The sequence below is a fragment of the Syngnathus floridae genome, chromosome 12, assembly GCF_059516105.1.
Source record: "Syngnathus floridae isolate MCC-2025c chromosome 12, RoL_Sflo_1.0, whole genome shotgun sequence".
NCBI classification, from domain to species: Eukaryota; Metazoa; Chordata; class Actinopteri; order Syngnathiformes; family Syngnathidae; genus Syngnathus; species Syngnathus floridae.
The window spans coordinates 13,016,046-13,033,341 of NC_142424.1; the positions used below are offsets into that span (position 1 = coordinate 13,016,046).

At 39.9% G+C, this 17,296-nt stretch overlaps 1 protein-coding gene across 3 annotated transcripts in view; it reads left to right on the forward strand.

The window, feature by feature from the left end:
* Nucleotides 1-17,296, forward strand: part of slc12a2 (solute carrier family 12 member 2) — a 106,273-nt gene that overhangs the window by 17,284 nt on the left and 71,693 nt on the right. For all 3 annotated transcript variants that reach the window (XR_015861812.1, XM_088392511.1, XM_088392510.1), the window contains exon 2: nt 15,158-15,277. Coding sequence is in view for 2 of the 3 variants with exons in the window: in XM_088392511.1 (XP_088248637.1) it covers nt 15,158-15,277 (120 nt within the window). In the remaining variant the exon portion in view is untranslated. The remainder of the gene's footprint in view (nt 1-15,157; nt 15,278-17,296) is intronic.

The window sequence follows — 17,296 nt, forward strand, 5'->3', positions numbered from 1 at the left end:
TATAATATATATATATATACACATACAGTGGAGCCTCGGTGTTCGAACGTCCCGGTTCTCGAACAAATCGAGATTTTTTTGCTTCCGATGTCGGACGAAATTCGGTTGTCGAACCTCACCAGATGAGCCGAGAGGACCCGCATGCCAACTGACTCCGTTTGTTATTACGTTAGCGTTACTCTGATGATTGCATCAACTCTAATCATGCCTCCAAAGGAAGCAAGTGAGAGCTGTAAAGCCATCCTAAAACACAAAGACGCTCCTATAGCAATGCGTCTGTAAGCGCCCGGCGCGCTGCGTTTGCGCGATCCGACCAAATTAAGCTCCCTGCGCACTGAGGTCCACTTAAATTTTGGAAAGTCCATTAGGACTTTAAAAATATTTTCTAAATTTTAGCGACCGCTTTGTCACAATAATGCGACTAGTGCGGTGCAGTTGCGCGGTCGGCGGCGTGCTACGGTTGCGCGTTCGGTGGTGCGCTGCAGTTGCGCGATCGGACAAAATTAAGCTCCCTGCGCACTGATGTCCACTTAAATTTTGGAAAGTACATCAGGACTTTAAAAATATTTTCTAAATTTCAGCGATGGCTCTGTCACAATAATGCGACCAGCGCGGTGCAGTTGCGCGGTCGGCGACGCGCTACGGTTGGGCGTTCGGCGGTGCGTTGCAGTTGCACGACTGGACAAACATGCGCAAATGAAAAAATGCTTAAAATAGGCGTTTTTTTCGTGTTTGGAACGGATTTATTTTTTACATTATTTGTAATGGGAATACATGATTAGGAATTCGAACGATTCATTTCTCGAACACCCTTCTGGAACGGATTGTGGTCGAAAAACGAGGCTCCACTGTTTATATATGTGTGTGTGTGTGTGTGTGTGTGTGTGTGTGTTTGTTTGTTTGTTTGTTTGTTTGTTTGTTTGTTTGTTTGTTTGTTTCAGGGGGTGAGGCGTCCATTACTCCTGTGTATGTTGACTATGAATTTATAGTTCAGGAGAAAACCTTGACTTGCAGCAATGAGTATACCTTACAGACTTAAACAGTAAAGGAGCTACAAGAATGAAAACACAGGGGAGACTCTCTGAAGCAGTTAATCAGTAATACCATATCTGACACATCGAGTAGCCTGTGATGAAAGGCTGCGGTCATATTTTCTCAAGGTTATACTCCAGAAATAGAGCCCCTATTGTATTTCTAGTCAGAATTTGTATTAACTCTTAAAAACGTGTAGCGTAGGAGTAGTGTAGGCCTGGTTTTATGTTTTCATCAGCTCAAAATTACCAGTACAGTCCGCAGCAAATATGCCATATTACTGAAAATGGGCAGCCGTTTTGAAACAAACATGTTTTGTATTCCCATTGTAGAGGTTATGGCAAGGTCGCTGTTGGTGTTTCTATTACACTGACATATCTTCATGTCTGTGTGACTCAAAATCTGGAATGGAAATTCCACTGTCAGTTGATGACTGCTCACAGCAATCAATAAGTCGCTACTGTTTGAGTGATCAGCGGCTGGGTGGCTACATTTCATTGAAGGAAAATCAAAATCTATTTAATTTAGTGTTAGTGATTGTGAGCCCGTCGCTCATAGTGTAGGGGTACACACGTTTGACTTGTGTGCAGGCAGCGAGGGATTGATTCCCGCTCAGTGGTGGTGTGCATGTGAGTGTGATTGGTTGTTCGTCTCTATATGTGACCTGCGACTGGCTGACGACCAGATCAGGGTGTAGTCTGCCTTTCGCCAGATGTCAGCTAGGGTATGCTCCAGCACCCCCCGCAACCCTGAGCAGAATGGGTGGTGTTGAAAATGGATGGATGCTGGTGAACTCAACCAGCACGGTTATGAGGGTTTTGGCATATCATTTTGCACATATTTGAGGACAAGCAACAGCATTGTTCTGACTTATAAACAATCCAGAACCAAAATGATAAAGGAATGATTTTAGGGGGCTTCGTGAAGGCTTCGCTTCCCCTAAATAAACAGTCTGTGTTGCACATGACTTTCCTGCCTCGTTCGTGACAAGCTGGCTGCCATGCTTCCCGCGCTTGTCCACAGTGACGCACATTGCTCAGAGGCACGCCCTACGCTATCAGCGTGTATTTAAACGCCGTTCTCCCGTCACTTATGAACCTGCGAAGTAGCGCATTCGCGAAAGGTATAGCCTGAAGTGGCGAGGGATCTGTCTCTGTGTGTGTGCGTGTGTGCGTGCGTGCGTGCTTGCGCATGTGTTCGTGTGTGCGTCCGTCTGTCCGTATTGAATTTTTGTTTTTCAGGACTCAAAGAAAAAAGGCTGAATTTAGGTGATTTTATTTTAAATTAAAATGTTCAACCTTAAATAAGAGGGCAACACAACTATGAGAAGTCAAATGAACTAAAATAAACAACTTAAATAACTTTTTAAACAAAATGTGCTTAGCTGGGCTAGGAGAATTACTACGTACATAGTATTTCATACCAGTCTCTCAATAATTATTGATTTTTTTTGCCTGTTTCAAATCGGAAAACAGTTAAATATAATGAAAATAAAATTAAAACCAATTAAATTGGATAAAGATTTAAATTAAATGAAACAAAGCTATCAAGCTATCAGAAAAAATACCATTCAAAATATCTGGTAGTAAAACATGTTTTTGTGCTCAACATTTCCTCTTGGATGCTTTTAATTCTGGCCCGAATGTACCTGCATGCTATAGCCTCTGTCTATAGCATGCAAAATGACACAGTGAGGGTTTTAAATCAATACTAGGAGTGCAACGGTACGCGTCAAAATATTGAACAGTTCGGTCTGCTCTGCTCGCGACCATTACCCCTAATGGACTGCGGGATTTCGGTATTTCATTTTACATGGATGCATTTACAGGGCACCATGTACAATATATCCTTTGTTTGAGTATTTTATATGGGAAAAACACTCTTTGTTTGCTTCTACAAAGGTCACACACAAACAGGAAGTGAAGGACGCCCGGGGATTTGACTTTTGGCTCGAGAGAGTCCTATTGTCAAAGTGTTTGCCATGCCTGATTACCTTACAGCTGTAGTAGCACAGCACAGTTTCATAAAGACTGTCAGAATACTTTTATACCCCCCTGCTATTGAGTGGATGTGGTTCATCTCCAAAATTCCCATGTGCAATTCATGACTGATGTATCAAAAAAAAACACCAACACTCCATGTGCCCCTTTTACCAGAGTACATTAACATAGCAAGACTAATTATTAAAGTCAGAATGAAGCATTTGAAAATAATATTTAAATATTTATATGCCACATTTGTTAGCCAGATGTCAGCATATCATATTTCCTGCTTGTTAGTTTAGTTTAGAGTTTATGGCAATATAGTTTCACTAACTTGATGGCAGACAAGAGATAGACAAGCTTGAAAGGGAACGGCAAACTTTTGATATGCATATTGCAGACCCCTTATACTCACGAAGTTCCCGGGCTTTGACATTTCACCACAATTATTGTATGGGTGTGCACAGTGATTAAGAATCACACACTTTTTGGGAATTAAAAAAAAAAAAAAAAAATCTCCTTTTATTTTTCTTATTTATCAATCATATCTGTCTATCATACCTTGACCCATCATATCTGTATAGCTTGTCCTGTATTTCGTACCCATGATAGTATGGACCACGTTTTTCAGATACCAAGTTCTGATAGTATCATGATGCATACATTGTTTTATATTAAACTAATGATGGATAGATTTAAATAATATAAAGATTCTAACCATAACATTTTCCTGCAAAATAGTGTGACATTTTTTCAGTGATCAGCATAAAAAATTATTTACCTACTGTTATGAAGTACCGTATTTTCTGAACTATAAGCCGCTACTTTTTGCACAAGCTTATAGTCTGGAAAATATGGTATTAAAAAAGACAAAATTCCAAGATGAGGCAAACTAGTACAGGTACTGTGAAGGTACAGTTTTTCCTTATAGATCCGGCTGGTATGCGTAAAAAATTATCACAATCAAATTACCACAATTTCTGGACTATAAGTTGCACTTGATTATAAGACGCACCAGCTAAAATTAAGAGAAAATCTTGTTTTGTTCATATATCAGCCGCACAGGACTATAAACCGCAGGTGTTTTAATGTTTATCTTTTGTAAGAGAATATAGACAAAGAGGGTTGTCGGGAAAGTGATGGTTCTTTGGGGACGCATACCTTTTATAAAAATAATGTTTATTGACAGAGCTCTGCAAACTCAGCGACGATCATGATAAACACATTGTGCAGGGAACACTAACAAACACATATAATTAAAATGGGATCACTTACAGGGGTAAAATTGGCAGTGATACAAGCTACACGTAAAGTTCTGGAAAAGACCGGGGAAAAAAATACTGCAACAAGATGTCATCAACAATAGCCCAGTGCCCTCTAGTGGTTGTAGGAAACCTCTACAGACAGTACATGCAGCTGCAGCTCTATTTCGTTAAGAGCCAAATCAAAATTGGGGGTTGTGTACAAAAGCTTTTTTTCTCCATTAATGTCTGTCTCGATCTTGTTCTGTCTCGTTTGTGTCAATTGTGTGGCACTATTTGCCTGGCGGATGGACATGCGATCAACACACCATTCTTCTCCTCAGTGACCGTGTGTCTGGTCACATATCCCTCCGTCAAGCAAAGCGGTGCTGCACAACCGCGGTCCTCAACCTTTTTACTAGCGAGTGTATACGTGTATTAGACATCACAAAAATCACGAAAAATCTATAGATACGCCACACCGGACTACAAGCCGCAGGATTCAAAGCTTGTGCAAAACGTAGGAATTTATAGTTCGGAAAATATGGTAAATTGCATAATCTCGACATTGAACAACATTTTTCCAGCACTTACTCTTATAGTCCTACATGAAAGATTGACCGCTGGGTTTAAAGTCTGTGACATTCAGCACATCAAAAATCAATATTTTTACTCCCACATGAATGGAGATGGATATCCACCCCAGCTCACAAACAACTCCAAAAGTGTGGCACAACACACTGTGCTGTGGCTGCTGTGAAAACCAGTGAGGGTATGTATCCCAAGTAGGTCATGTGAAAACGTTGAAGACGTCAAATAAAGCCAAATAACAATAATTCCAAGTGAGTCCAGGTTTTTTCATGCCTTTCTTAAAGAGTCTTAAAAGGCATTGAATCCCTGAATCTAAGAAAGGTCTTCATTGGCTTCAAAGTATCTTAAAGTACACGTATCATGGAAAATTATTATGCTTTTAAAGTGATTTTCTTGTGTATCTGGAATATCCAGGTGTGTAGAAAAGTGTTATACCGTATTGGCCCGAATATAAGACGAGTTCTTTTTGCATACTCAGGAGCGTCTTATGTTTTTTTTCACAAATTTTTACTTGATCATTAAGACATCACTTACTTACAAGTATAGTTGACCACTTCCCATGTTATTTTTAGTATAGTTGATCACTTCACATGCTTTTACATCTTTATCTTGAACATATTCAAAACATAAAAAATAGAGAAAACATAAAATAAAGCAATTAACACTTTAAGCACTATATCCAAGTCCACTGTCTGCTGTATGTACACTTGCTCCATTTTTGCTCCTCTTATATTTATTATTATTATTTATTATTATTTGTTTATTTATCATTTATTCAACACTCTTATTTATTCATTGTTTGTGCCTTCTTGGGGTTTTTTGTGTTGCTTGTATGCATAGTATCTCACCGAGGGATAGTGGGAACGTAATTTTCTCTTTGTGTGTCTTGGTATATGAAAAAAAATTGACAATAAAGCAGACTTTGACTTTGATAAAACAACCAAATAAACAAAACAAAAAACTACATCTGAAAAAAATTATATTTTCAGACGAAACTGGATGAGGGCGCTCTAAATTTCACCGTTGGCCGTGACTCATCAACTCGGTGGGCTTAAGAAAAATGGCACCAAAAAGAAACTCATATTTTGCAGGTTACAAACTTCAAGTTGTAAAATATGCAGCAGAAAACAGTAATCGAGCAGCAGAAAGAAAGTTTGGAGAACCGTGATGTACCAATGGATTACTATTTCAAGTGACGTCAGTGGCACGGCGCGGCGCGGCGGTTGTTTACATGAAGGACAAACGTACCCACGTAAGGACTACCGGCATCGTTAGCGGTGATCATTTCTAAGTGACACGGAGGACAAAGAGTTTGAAGGAATTAAGGATCTGGAGTGACATAGAAGGTTTGAAAAACTATTACGGCTTTTACACACGCCCGGTCCTACTCTACTGAGTCGGGGGCCGGCGCTCGGCCGAGTGACTGTCCGCGAACGGTGCATGGGGCTCGGACATGCGGTCCTATGCCATGGAGCTCTCGTGTCTGGAAGTCCACTCCGCCACACGCTTGGAAGTTTGTTTTGTATAATAAAGAGCCGTTTACCAAACCCACGACTATCCTTGTACTAATGCTACAATATAGTTATATACTAGATCTGGAGAATAAAGACAAGGCTGACGTCAGGGCGCACACGCGGCGATGTTGACAAAGGACGAGGAATTTGATCGATGGATTTAATGGATTTAAAGTGCACGGATGGTTTGATAATATTATTGCTTATATTATAGTTATTTGAAATGTAGTTTATCTATCGTTATATGAGCCTGTGGAATATTTTGAAGTGCAAGCGCCCTCAGCCGCGCGCACCCATTGTTGACAAAGAATGGATTTAATGAATTGGAGTGACACCGATGGTTTTATAAACATGTTATTCATGTAATAGTTGTCCTTAATCACTCTATATGTTACGTCAGGCCCGTTCTCAGCTCTTTGTTTGTGTTTGTCACGTTAGCATACCTATCGTTTAGCCTGTTGTTGCTATCGTTTAGCCTGTTGTTGCTCGTTCATGACTGTTTTTGGTGTGGGATTTTGTCGAATAAATTGCCCCCCAAAATGCGACTTATATTCCGGAGCGACTTATATGGTTTTTTTTCACTTTTTGGGGCATTTTATGGCTGGTGCGACTTATACTCCGGAGTGACTTATAGTCCGGAAAATACGGTATTTAAAATAAATAATTTAGTGCAATTTACAATGGAAGAAAATTGAGCAGGTTTACGTTATCGTAGGTGTGGCCCTCTGACACAACTCAGGTTTTTCATGTGGCCCCTTGGAAAAATTAACTGCCCACCCCTGCCCTATACAGTCCTCAGGCTCCCCAACAATAGCGGTCGCAGTTTGCATTATTTTATTACAATGTTTTTCCTTATTCAGATTTGTTTCAAGACTATAGTTACAGTTAGACTTCACTTTAATGGTTTATGCAGTTATTGAAATGTTGTTGTTTTATCACAGTAGATTGGTTTATTTACATTTCAAAAACCAGAAGCCATCAATTTACAAACGTGATTACACTTTAGTTTACATATTTAAATGTTCGGATATTAAGATGTGATACAGTTTTAGCATGATATGAATGAGGAAAAAATAACATGCTTTTTCTCTTAAATATGTTGTTATAATCATTTGTTCCAAATGTTACCATTTTCTGTATAAAAATTCAATTTGGTATAAAAATTCATACTTGAGTCTTGAAAAAGAGGGGGTCGTCTTATAATCGGGGCCATCTTATATTCGGGCCAATATGGTATATCCCTCCAGGTGCTGCAGTAGTTGTATCAGATTAATTGCATCGAAGGTGCTGTATTATTCTTGAGTAACACAATGTGTTTAACGCATTTGTTAGCTTCTCGCTTGCGCAAGCATTAGCTTACTTCGTAGCTTGACTGCAGGGCTTGTTTACAAGACGTTCATAAATATTGTGAGAGGATTTATTTTATTACGTGTCATGTATGGTTGTATGGACAATTCTTCTGTCGTTGAAATCTTTAAATAAATAAAAAGTTTGTGGTGCAAGTAAGCTGCCTCGACAAAAAGGAAAGATTTTTTTTGTCTTGAAACAGATTAAAAAATTTTCCATTATTTGTAATGGGAAAAATAGATTCGGAATTTGACCGATTCGCTTCTTGAACCGCCTTCTGGAACGGATTGTGCTCAAAAACCAAGGTTTCAAGTCAAGTCAAGTCAAGTTTATTTGTATAGCCCTAAATCACAAACGGTCTCAAAGGGCTTCACATAGCCAAAAATTGACAATTATTCTCAAAGGTATCCCCTGATCATAAGCTCCCAAAAGGGCAAGGAAAAACTCAAAAAAACCCTGCCAGGGGAAAATGAGAAACCTTGAGAAGGGACCACAGATGGAAGGATCCCCCTTTCAGGATCACCAGGTTGTAATGGATGCAGAGAGGGCACAAGTAATACATAATATGAAAATCAATGAAAAAATGGATCTCGGAGGTGCCCTCGATTGTCCTGGCAGTGTCTTCAAGGAGGTTGAGCAGCAGTTTCCTCATCTTGAATTGGTCCCCGAGAATCCAGCTAGCCGCTATCAGCTTTTGAGCCACCTAACCCTCTCCCCAGCCGGGGAGGGGGTGGGCAGATAGAACAAAACAAACTCCGGCCAAATCGGCCACTACATGTTAGTTAAAGGCCATCTCATAGAAATGTGTCTTTAAACGTGTCTTAAATGTTTCTACTGAGGTAGTAGTTCTAATATCCATTGGTAGGGCATTCCAAAGCTCTGGAGCCCGAATAGAGAATGCTCTAGACCCTGCAGACATTTTCTTGGCCCTCGATGTAACTAAAAGACTAGAGTTTTGCGAACGAAGGTTACGAGACGGAACATAAGGAACGACTAGGTCGACGAGATATGAAGGTGCTAAGCCATGCAGTGATTTATAGGTTAGTAGAAGAACCTTGATGTCACATCTCAAATGGACCGGGAGCCAATGTAATTTGGCTAATATTGGGGTTATGTGATCAAATTTTCTTGACCGTGAGAGCAGCCTCGCAGCGGCATTTTGCACTAACTGTAAACTTTTGATACTGGACTTAGGAAGACCAGAGAATAATACATTACAGTAGTCCAGGCGCGACGTGACGAACGCATGTATAATAGTTTCCGCATCCCCGGTCGAGAGGATCGGACGAATCTTAGCAATATTACGAAGGTGAAAAAACGCAATCCTGGTTATATTCTTAATGTGTTTTTGAAAGGAGAGCGTTTGGTCAAATATTACCCCGAGATTAGTTACAGTATCACTCTGAGTGATAGTACGGTTATCTATAGTTATAGTGGTTTCCTTAAATAAGTGTTGATAACGAGTAGGACCAATTATAAACATCTCAGTTTTATCTGGGTTAAGACAAAGGAAGTTGAGAGACATCCATTGCTTGATCTCCGCAAGGCACGCCTCGAGATTACAACAGTCCCGCGGATCTGTCATCGATAACGGCATATATAACTGGGTGTCGTCCGCGTAGCATTGAAAACTGATATTATATTTATGTATTATGTTCCCAAGCGGAATCATATAAATATTAAATAAAATCGGTCCGAGTACCAATCCCTGTGGGACACCACACGTAACATTATAGAGCTTAGAGGACGTATTGCCATGGACCACACGGTGCGTCCTGTCTGATAGGAATTGAACCAGCTGAGTGCTGACCCTGAGATACCAACACAGCTTTTAAGACGCCCTAATAAAATATCGAAGTCTACAGTGTCAAAGGCAGCACTAAGATCGAGTAGTAACAATACAGACGACGTATTTGAATCCATAGCTATGAGGAGATCATTAGTCACTTTAGCAAGTGCTGTCTCTGTGGAATGATTAGCTCTAAAACCAGACTGAAAAGCGTCATATCGATTATTAGCGATCATGTAATCAATAAGCTGCTGCGCAACTACTTTTTCAAGAAGTTTTGCTATGAATGGGAGGTTTGAAACTGGCCTATAATTACTGAGACAGTCCGGGTCAAGATTTGCTCGCTTAAGTAACGGTTTAATAATGGCGGTTTTAAAGGCTGTTGGCACTATCCCAGAGGAAACAGACAGATTGATTATATTTAAGACGGACGGTCCTAAAATTGGAAATGATTCTTTAAGTAGTTTGGCTGGAAACGGGTCGAGTAAACATGTTGTTTGTTTAGCCGCACTAACCAATTTTGTAAGCAATTCAAGGGACACGCTTTTAAAATTTGAGAGGGTTATTGCATGATCCCCAGCGCTAGTAACCGGCGGAGCGATTGGAATGGTATTCTTGATCTCGTCCCTAATGGACTCAATCTTTTGAGCAAAAAATTTCATAAACTCGTCAGCTGAGTGGAAGGAGCTATTGGGGGTCGGCCGGCGCAGAGTTAGCTTTGCCACTGTATCAAATAGGTATTTAGGATTGTTTTTATCGAGATTAATGACTTGCGAAAAATAACGAGTTTTTGCTAAGATAAGCGCATCTTTATATTTCAGGAGGCTGTCCTTCCATGCCTGATGGAAAACCTCAAGTTTGGTTAAACGCCATCTGCGCTCATGCTTTCTACATAATTGTTTAAGCATACGTGTTTCATCTGTGAACCACGGAGTTGGCCATCTACGGCGAGTTTTCAGACGTAGCGGCGCCACAGAATCAATGGCTTTTAATAATGTCGCATTGAATTCATTTGTAAGATTATCAGTAGAGCCGCTGTATGCGGGAAACATGGCGGTTGCCGGCGACATTAACTCAGATAGCGCAGTTGCAGTCATGGAGTTAAAATTACGGCTGCTATAATTCTGATTGCTCTCTTGTCTTTGACAAGGAACTAAAATTTCAAATTTTATTAAGAAATGATAAGAAAGAACAGTAGTGTATGGCAGTACTGCTATATTTGAGGTTGCTAGTCCCCGGGATAATACCAGATCTAAGGTATTTCCATTCTTATGCGTTGCTGCCTGTACGGCTTGCGTAAAACCAAACGTATCAATTAAAGTCTGAAATGCCGAAGTCAGTGGTTCTGACGGTGAATTCATGTGGATGTTGAAATCACCCATGATAACTATATTATCTGCATTTGTCACTAGATCAGCCACAAATTCTGAAAATTCATCCAGGAAGCCAGACTAAGCCCTGGGTGGACGATAAATAACAACAAGATAGAATGACGGTAAAGCAGTGGATCGCACAATGAGAACTTCAAATGTTTTAAATACGTGAATTGAGCGAGGCCTAAATCTAAGCACGGAATTTGAGATGAGGGCGTCACCCCCTCCCTTTTTTCGAGGACGCGCCACATGCAAGCTCACAGAATTTGGAGGCGAGGCCTCGTTAAGTGGCAGCAGTTCATTAGGTTTTAACCAGGTCTCGCAAAGACCAAAAACGTTTAGATTATGTTCCATGATAAGGTCATTAACAAGAACTGCTTTCGCATGAAGCGATCTAATATTCATAAAACCGAGTTTAAGTGTAATCGGTCGATCAGGGTGCGTATCTATCGAAGGATTTTTAAACGGGATGCGAGTAAAATTGTGTTCTCTAGGCCTAACATCACCTCTCAAAAGTTTATTAGCGCGGTGGGATGAAACGACCGTGGGAATTTGATGATGAATATTTGTTACACGTGAAGTTATCTAAAACTGTTGCATTGCTTTAAGAGCGTCTGTGTTTTAGAATGGCTTTACTGCTCCCACTTGCTTTCTTTGGAGGCATGATTAAGGGTTAATACAATCCTCAAAGTAACGAAAATACAATAACAACGGAGTCAGTCGGCATTCGGGCCGCGCGGTCGGATTTTCTCGGGTCCTCCCGGCTCATCTCGCGAGGTTCGACCTCCGAATTTTGTTCGACAACCGAAGCAAAAAAATCTCGAGGTTTTTGTTCGATTTCCGATTTGTTCGAGAACCAGGACGTTCGAAAACCGAGGTTTGACTGTAAAATAAATAGATGCAGCTCACTGACAAGTGCCGCTGTTTGAGCTAATTTTAGAACAGTCCTGCGGGCGACTCATGCGATCCTCACGGGTGACCTGGTGCCCGCGGGCACCGTGTTGGTGACCCCTGCTTTACTGTATATACTAATATGACGTTCATAGATTTATTTGGGTTGACATAATGGCCCTCCAAAAGAAACTATGACTACGATGTGGCTCGCGACTAAAATGAGTTTGACACTTCTCATCTAGAATAACAAACAAACAAACTGCCAAACTTGGAAAATATGAGCCTGAAATATGAGCTGCAGTTTAGTGTGTATAGATTAGTAGGGCGATTTACTAAAGTATGTTTTTGATTTGAAAGAAAAACCTGTGCTTGTTTGTTTACACCCTGTCAGTCAGTGCTGCCGAGGGACTCACACACGCGTGCACAAACACACGCACAAACACCCACACACATTTCAGGCCTAGGGCAAAAAAAAAACCATAAACACAGTAAAATATTGTCGTGAAATCCCATAAGCCCTCTGTTCATGTCAGTAAAGCTGGAAGCATTTTCTTCTGAGCTGCACACCATGTGATGGAAAAACAGACGTCACTACAGCAATTCAGCTTTGCTGAGAAGAGGATTGTGTTTAATTGTGTAAGAGGAGAGAAGCTCTGAAACCCGATGCTGTAAAACAATTTAAGAAACTTACTCCATTTCAACATTTTCTTATTTTGCGTTGACAGGAATAGGGCACTGTATACCATATTTTCCACACTATAAAACGCTTCGGTTTAAAAGACGCAGACTCAATTCTGGGGATTTTTCTGTATTTAATCCACACACAGGTCACACCGCCCATGCATGCCATGACTTACGGTAAACAAAAAAATGTCACGGGAGAAAGACAGTAAGTTCGGTTGTAGTTTATTCTACTATATAATCATATAATCACATATTAATACGCGAATCCATCAAAATCCTCATCTTCTGTTTCCAAATCAAACAGTTGGGAAAGTTCGCCATTAAACTATGCCAAGTTTGCTCTTGTCATTATCTCGTCGTTGTCACGTTGCTCTTCCGCAATGTTCCTGGCTTTCCAGAAAGCTCTGACTGTGCCTTGTAAGCATGTCTCTTTGTTTTTCATTTTAGAGCGTCCTAAGGCTGTTTGCTCTGCACAAACGATAGTATTTATTTATCACTGGCAGCGGAGGTACCTACTCTGTTACGTAGTCCTCTGATTGTTTTTTTTTTGCCCCGATCTTCGTAAAACGTAGTGTCCTCTGATTGATTCATCGGGTCTACATATTATGCCTGTATATTACATCTCTGTGTGGCTTTCGCCACACAAAACAACTTTACAAATTTGCACAAACGATAGTATTTATTTACCAATTGCGGCGGAGGTATACATACCCTACGTATTACGTACAGCTCTGATTGTTTTTTTGACCCGATCTACGTAAAACGTAATGTCCTCTGATTGGTTCATCGGGTCTACTACATATTATGTCTGTATATTACGGAAACCACACGAACCAACTTTACAGACTTTGAAATTCGGTCCACACAAAAGGTGCACATTATTAAAGGCACACCTTCATTTTTTGAGAAAATTAAAGGCTTTTAAGTGTGCCTTATGGTGCGGAAAATACGGTAATTCAATGTCTAAGTGTACAAAAGAAGTGTGAATGTGCAGCGATTAGAAATTGGACCGATAAAACAGGATGGAATGTCAAAAAAACAGCAGACAAATCTACTTTTTTTTGCTTCTTTTAAATAAACGGATTGTGTAAACATTCACATATTGCAAGCTACTTAAGCCCACAGAGACAAAGAGAAATGATCAAATGTCCACAATCTCATCTCCACATTGTATGGCAGAAATCTCCTGTGACTGTCCACCCTGTTCATTGTTTCTATCACTGAAACTCTATGAGAGGCCTGCTGACTTGGCCAAAATGACATGTACGGGTTCTGACAATAAGATTTTTGTTCTTGAGCAGTCCTGAATTACAAAGTGACTCTGTCAATGGTGCGAGAGGTGATGAGACACAACTTCAAAGAGAAAATCTCGTGAAAAATGTGAATTCACCAGAAGGAGTGGGTAAATACTATCTGAACACAGGTCAATCATAATTTGTAAGGATTATTGCCTTCTTCTATTAATATTTGACTGCCGCTTTAAATTGTATTAGGTGTCATTTATTTGACTCAATGCAGTGTCATATTGTGATTGCAATTCTCCATTATTCCATTTAAAACCCTTTAGGTGCAAACTGTTGTTTTTTTTTTATTAATTAGGTTTACAAAGTGTGGCTATAAAAGAATCCTTCTAAATTAGTAAAACGTGCACTGGCAAGTGCATGTAGAGGCTTGCAAATACTGTATATAAAAAGGATGTCGTACAGTTTTCCATGACGACAACAGGAAATTGAGCTAGCTAAAATAAGCAGACAGCTGCCATTACATCAAATTGACCCTGAAATACTGTAAATAGAAGAAGAAGAATGCCTTTATTGTCATTTTACAACAGGTATATAACAAAATGAAGACATTCCACAAGTGGGAAGTGTGGCTCCCACCAGGGAGTGGCTGCCATGCAAGGCACTGCCAGGTGGCACTGGGAGCAAATTAGTGCTCAAGGAAACTTGAGTGGTGAGGACTGAACCCACAACTTTCAAGTTGGGAGACAATCACTCTACCACTGAGCCACACGGCCTTGTATATATATACTTAATCGATATATTATACATACTCGCCCTACTTTTATTTCAAAATTTACTATAACTTGGAATAAATTGTTCCAGAGTTACAATCAGCATAAAAGAATATTAGTAAATTGGTAAATTTATCATTCTTAATTATTAACTGTATAGACAATGTTTTGAAAGTAAAAATAGATTTTTTAATCGCATGTGTACAGTCAGTTGCGTCTCTGGAATGTCTGTGATCATGAGCCAAATACAACAACCACATAAAACTGCCCATTTCCAAAATTGGCAAAACTGGCATCCCACTTAAGTCACAGAGGTGTATTAATGTAATATGTACTGTATGTATGCTGTACGCACACGCACACACAGACACCCAGTGTGTGCGTGCGTGTGCGCTGTCTGTATGTGTGTGTGCGCGCGCACGTTTAAATTATTTTATAAAAGAATTATTCCATCCATCTTAACCATCAACCTGCATGGCAACAGTGAACAATCTCTTGCTGCAAAGAATACCTTTGGATCTTTGACTGCAATGGGAATAAAGGGAATAAAGGGGAGGGCCATAAAAGAGGTTTCATCTTAAGGTCACAGAAGTTGTCTCAGGGACCCAATTTTACATTACTCACTCAAAGGAACAATTCTTACTCAATTTCTCTCCCTCACACTTTTTCTTAGTTTCTTATTTTTTTCTTCTTCAGGAACCTTTTGAAGATGGGTTTGCCAATGGTGATGAGCTGACCCCAGCTGAGGAAGCTGCAGCAAAGGAAGCTGCTGAATCTAAAGGAGTTGTCAAATTTGGCTGGATTAAAGGAGTTTTGGTTTGTTGTCTTACATATCTTATACATATCAGGCAGGGGGAGTGGGAGGATTTTAATCAACAAATTGAACCACAAATTAGTATAGATTAATAAGAGCAATAAGAACAAAGTCAGTCAAAGGCAAAAGAAAAAAAATTACACCAGTATCAATTTTAGGGGGAAAAAAGTGACGCAATGCCACCATTAGGTAATCTGAAGCCCTGTTATAGAGGCATGACAAACATTTTAGTGAAGAATATGCCTTTCAGTTAACACCCCAACTATTCACAGTTGTCACAATTGATGTGACATCATTATACATGTTGTCATCACTCAAACTGTCAGTTCAAACAGTAGAGCTGTGGCTGTATGTACAGGGTCCGCCAAAATGATCTGACACATTTGTAGCTTTAATAAAATGCAAATAAATTAAAGGAACAAAAAAGTTGTTTTATTTTCGAAAAGTACATATGATGCCGTTTTGTTTAGTTCCCGTTTCGTTTTTGAATAATGTTATTTCGTTTTGTTTTAGTTGCTAACATGAATTGGACCGGTGAGCATCGCGCTTTCATTGTTGAAACGTTTATCAAGAACGAATCTGTAACTGCAACACAAAGAGCGTTCCGTTTGCGCTTCAGACTTTGTAGACATGATCCCGTACCTGCTCGAAAAACGATCTTGTTATGGGTTACGAACTTCAGAGCCAGTGGATCAGCATTGAAACGAAAAAGAAAGAAATTGCTGCTATTCCCCGTGAAATGATCCGCCGAGTTATGGGCAACTTTCGTGAACGCCTTCGACAGTGTGTGGACAATAACGGCTCCCATTTTTAAAACCAAATGAAACAAAATAGCATTATATGTTCTTTTAAAAAAATATGTATTATTTATATATATATATATATATATATATATATATATATATATATATATATATTTTTTTTTTTTAAAGAACATATAATGCTATTTTGTTTCAATACATATATATATATATCTATATCTATCTATATATATATATATATATACACACACACACATATATATATATATATATATATATATATATACACACACACACATATATATATATATATATATATATATATATATATATATATATATATATATATATAACTATATATATATATATTAAAAAAAAAAACTTTTTCCTCACCCCCCGTGGGTGGTATCTTTTTCCCTTCAAGCTCGGGTCCTCTACCAGAGGCCTGGGAGCTTGAGGGTTCTACGCAGTATCTTTGCTGTTCCTAGTACTGCACTTTTCTGGACTGAGATGTCAGATGTTTTTCCTGGGAACTGTTTCAGCCACTCCTCCAGTTTGGGGGTTACTGCCCCTAGTGCTCCAATGACCACAGGTCCCACTGAAGTCTTAACTCTCCAGGTCTTCTCCAGCTCTTCTCTGAGCCCTTGATATTTCTCAAGTTTCTCATGTTCCTTTTTCCTAATGTTACCATCATTTGGGATGGCTATGTCAACCACAACGGCTTTCCTCTGCTCTTTGTCCACCACCACAATGTCCGGTTGGTTCGCCATTACCATTCTGTCTGTCTGGATCTGGAAGTCCCAGAGGATCTTGGCTTGGTCATTCTCTACCACCTTTGGAGGTGTTTCCCACTTGGATCTTGGGACTTCCAGTCCATACTCTGCACAGATGTTCCTGTACACTATTCCAGCTACTTGGTTATGGCGCTCCATGTATGCTTTACCTGCCAGCATCTTACACCCTGCAGTTATGTGCTGGATTGTCTCAGGACCTTCTTTGCACAATCTACACCTGGGGTCTTGTCTGGTGTGGTAGATTTGGGCCTCTATTGCTCTGGTGCTCAAGGCCTGTTCTTGTGCAGCCAGGATCAGTGCCTCTGTGCTGTCCTTCAGACCAGCTCTTTCTAGCCATTGGTAGGATTTCTGGATATCAGCTACTTCAGCTATGTTTCGGTGGTACATCCCATGTAGGGGCTTGTCCTCCCATGATGGTCCCTCCAGCACCTCATCTTCCTTTGATGCCCATTGTCTGAGACATTCA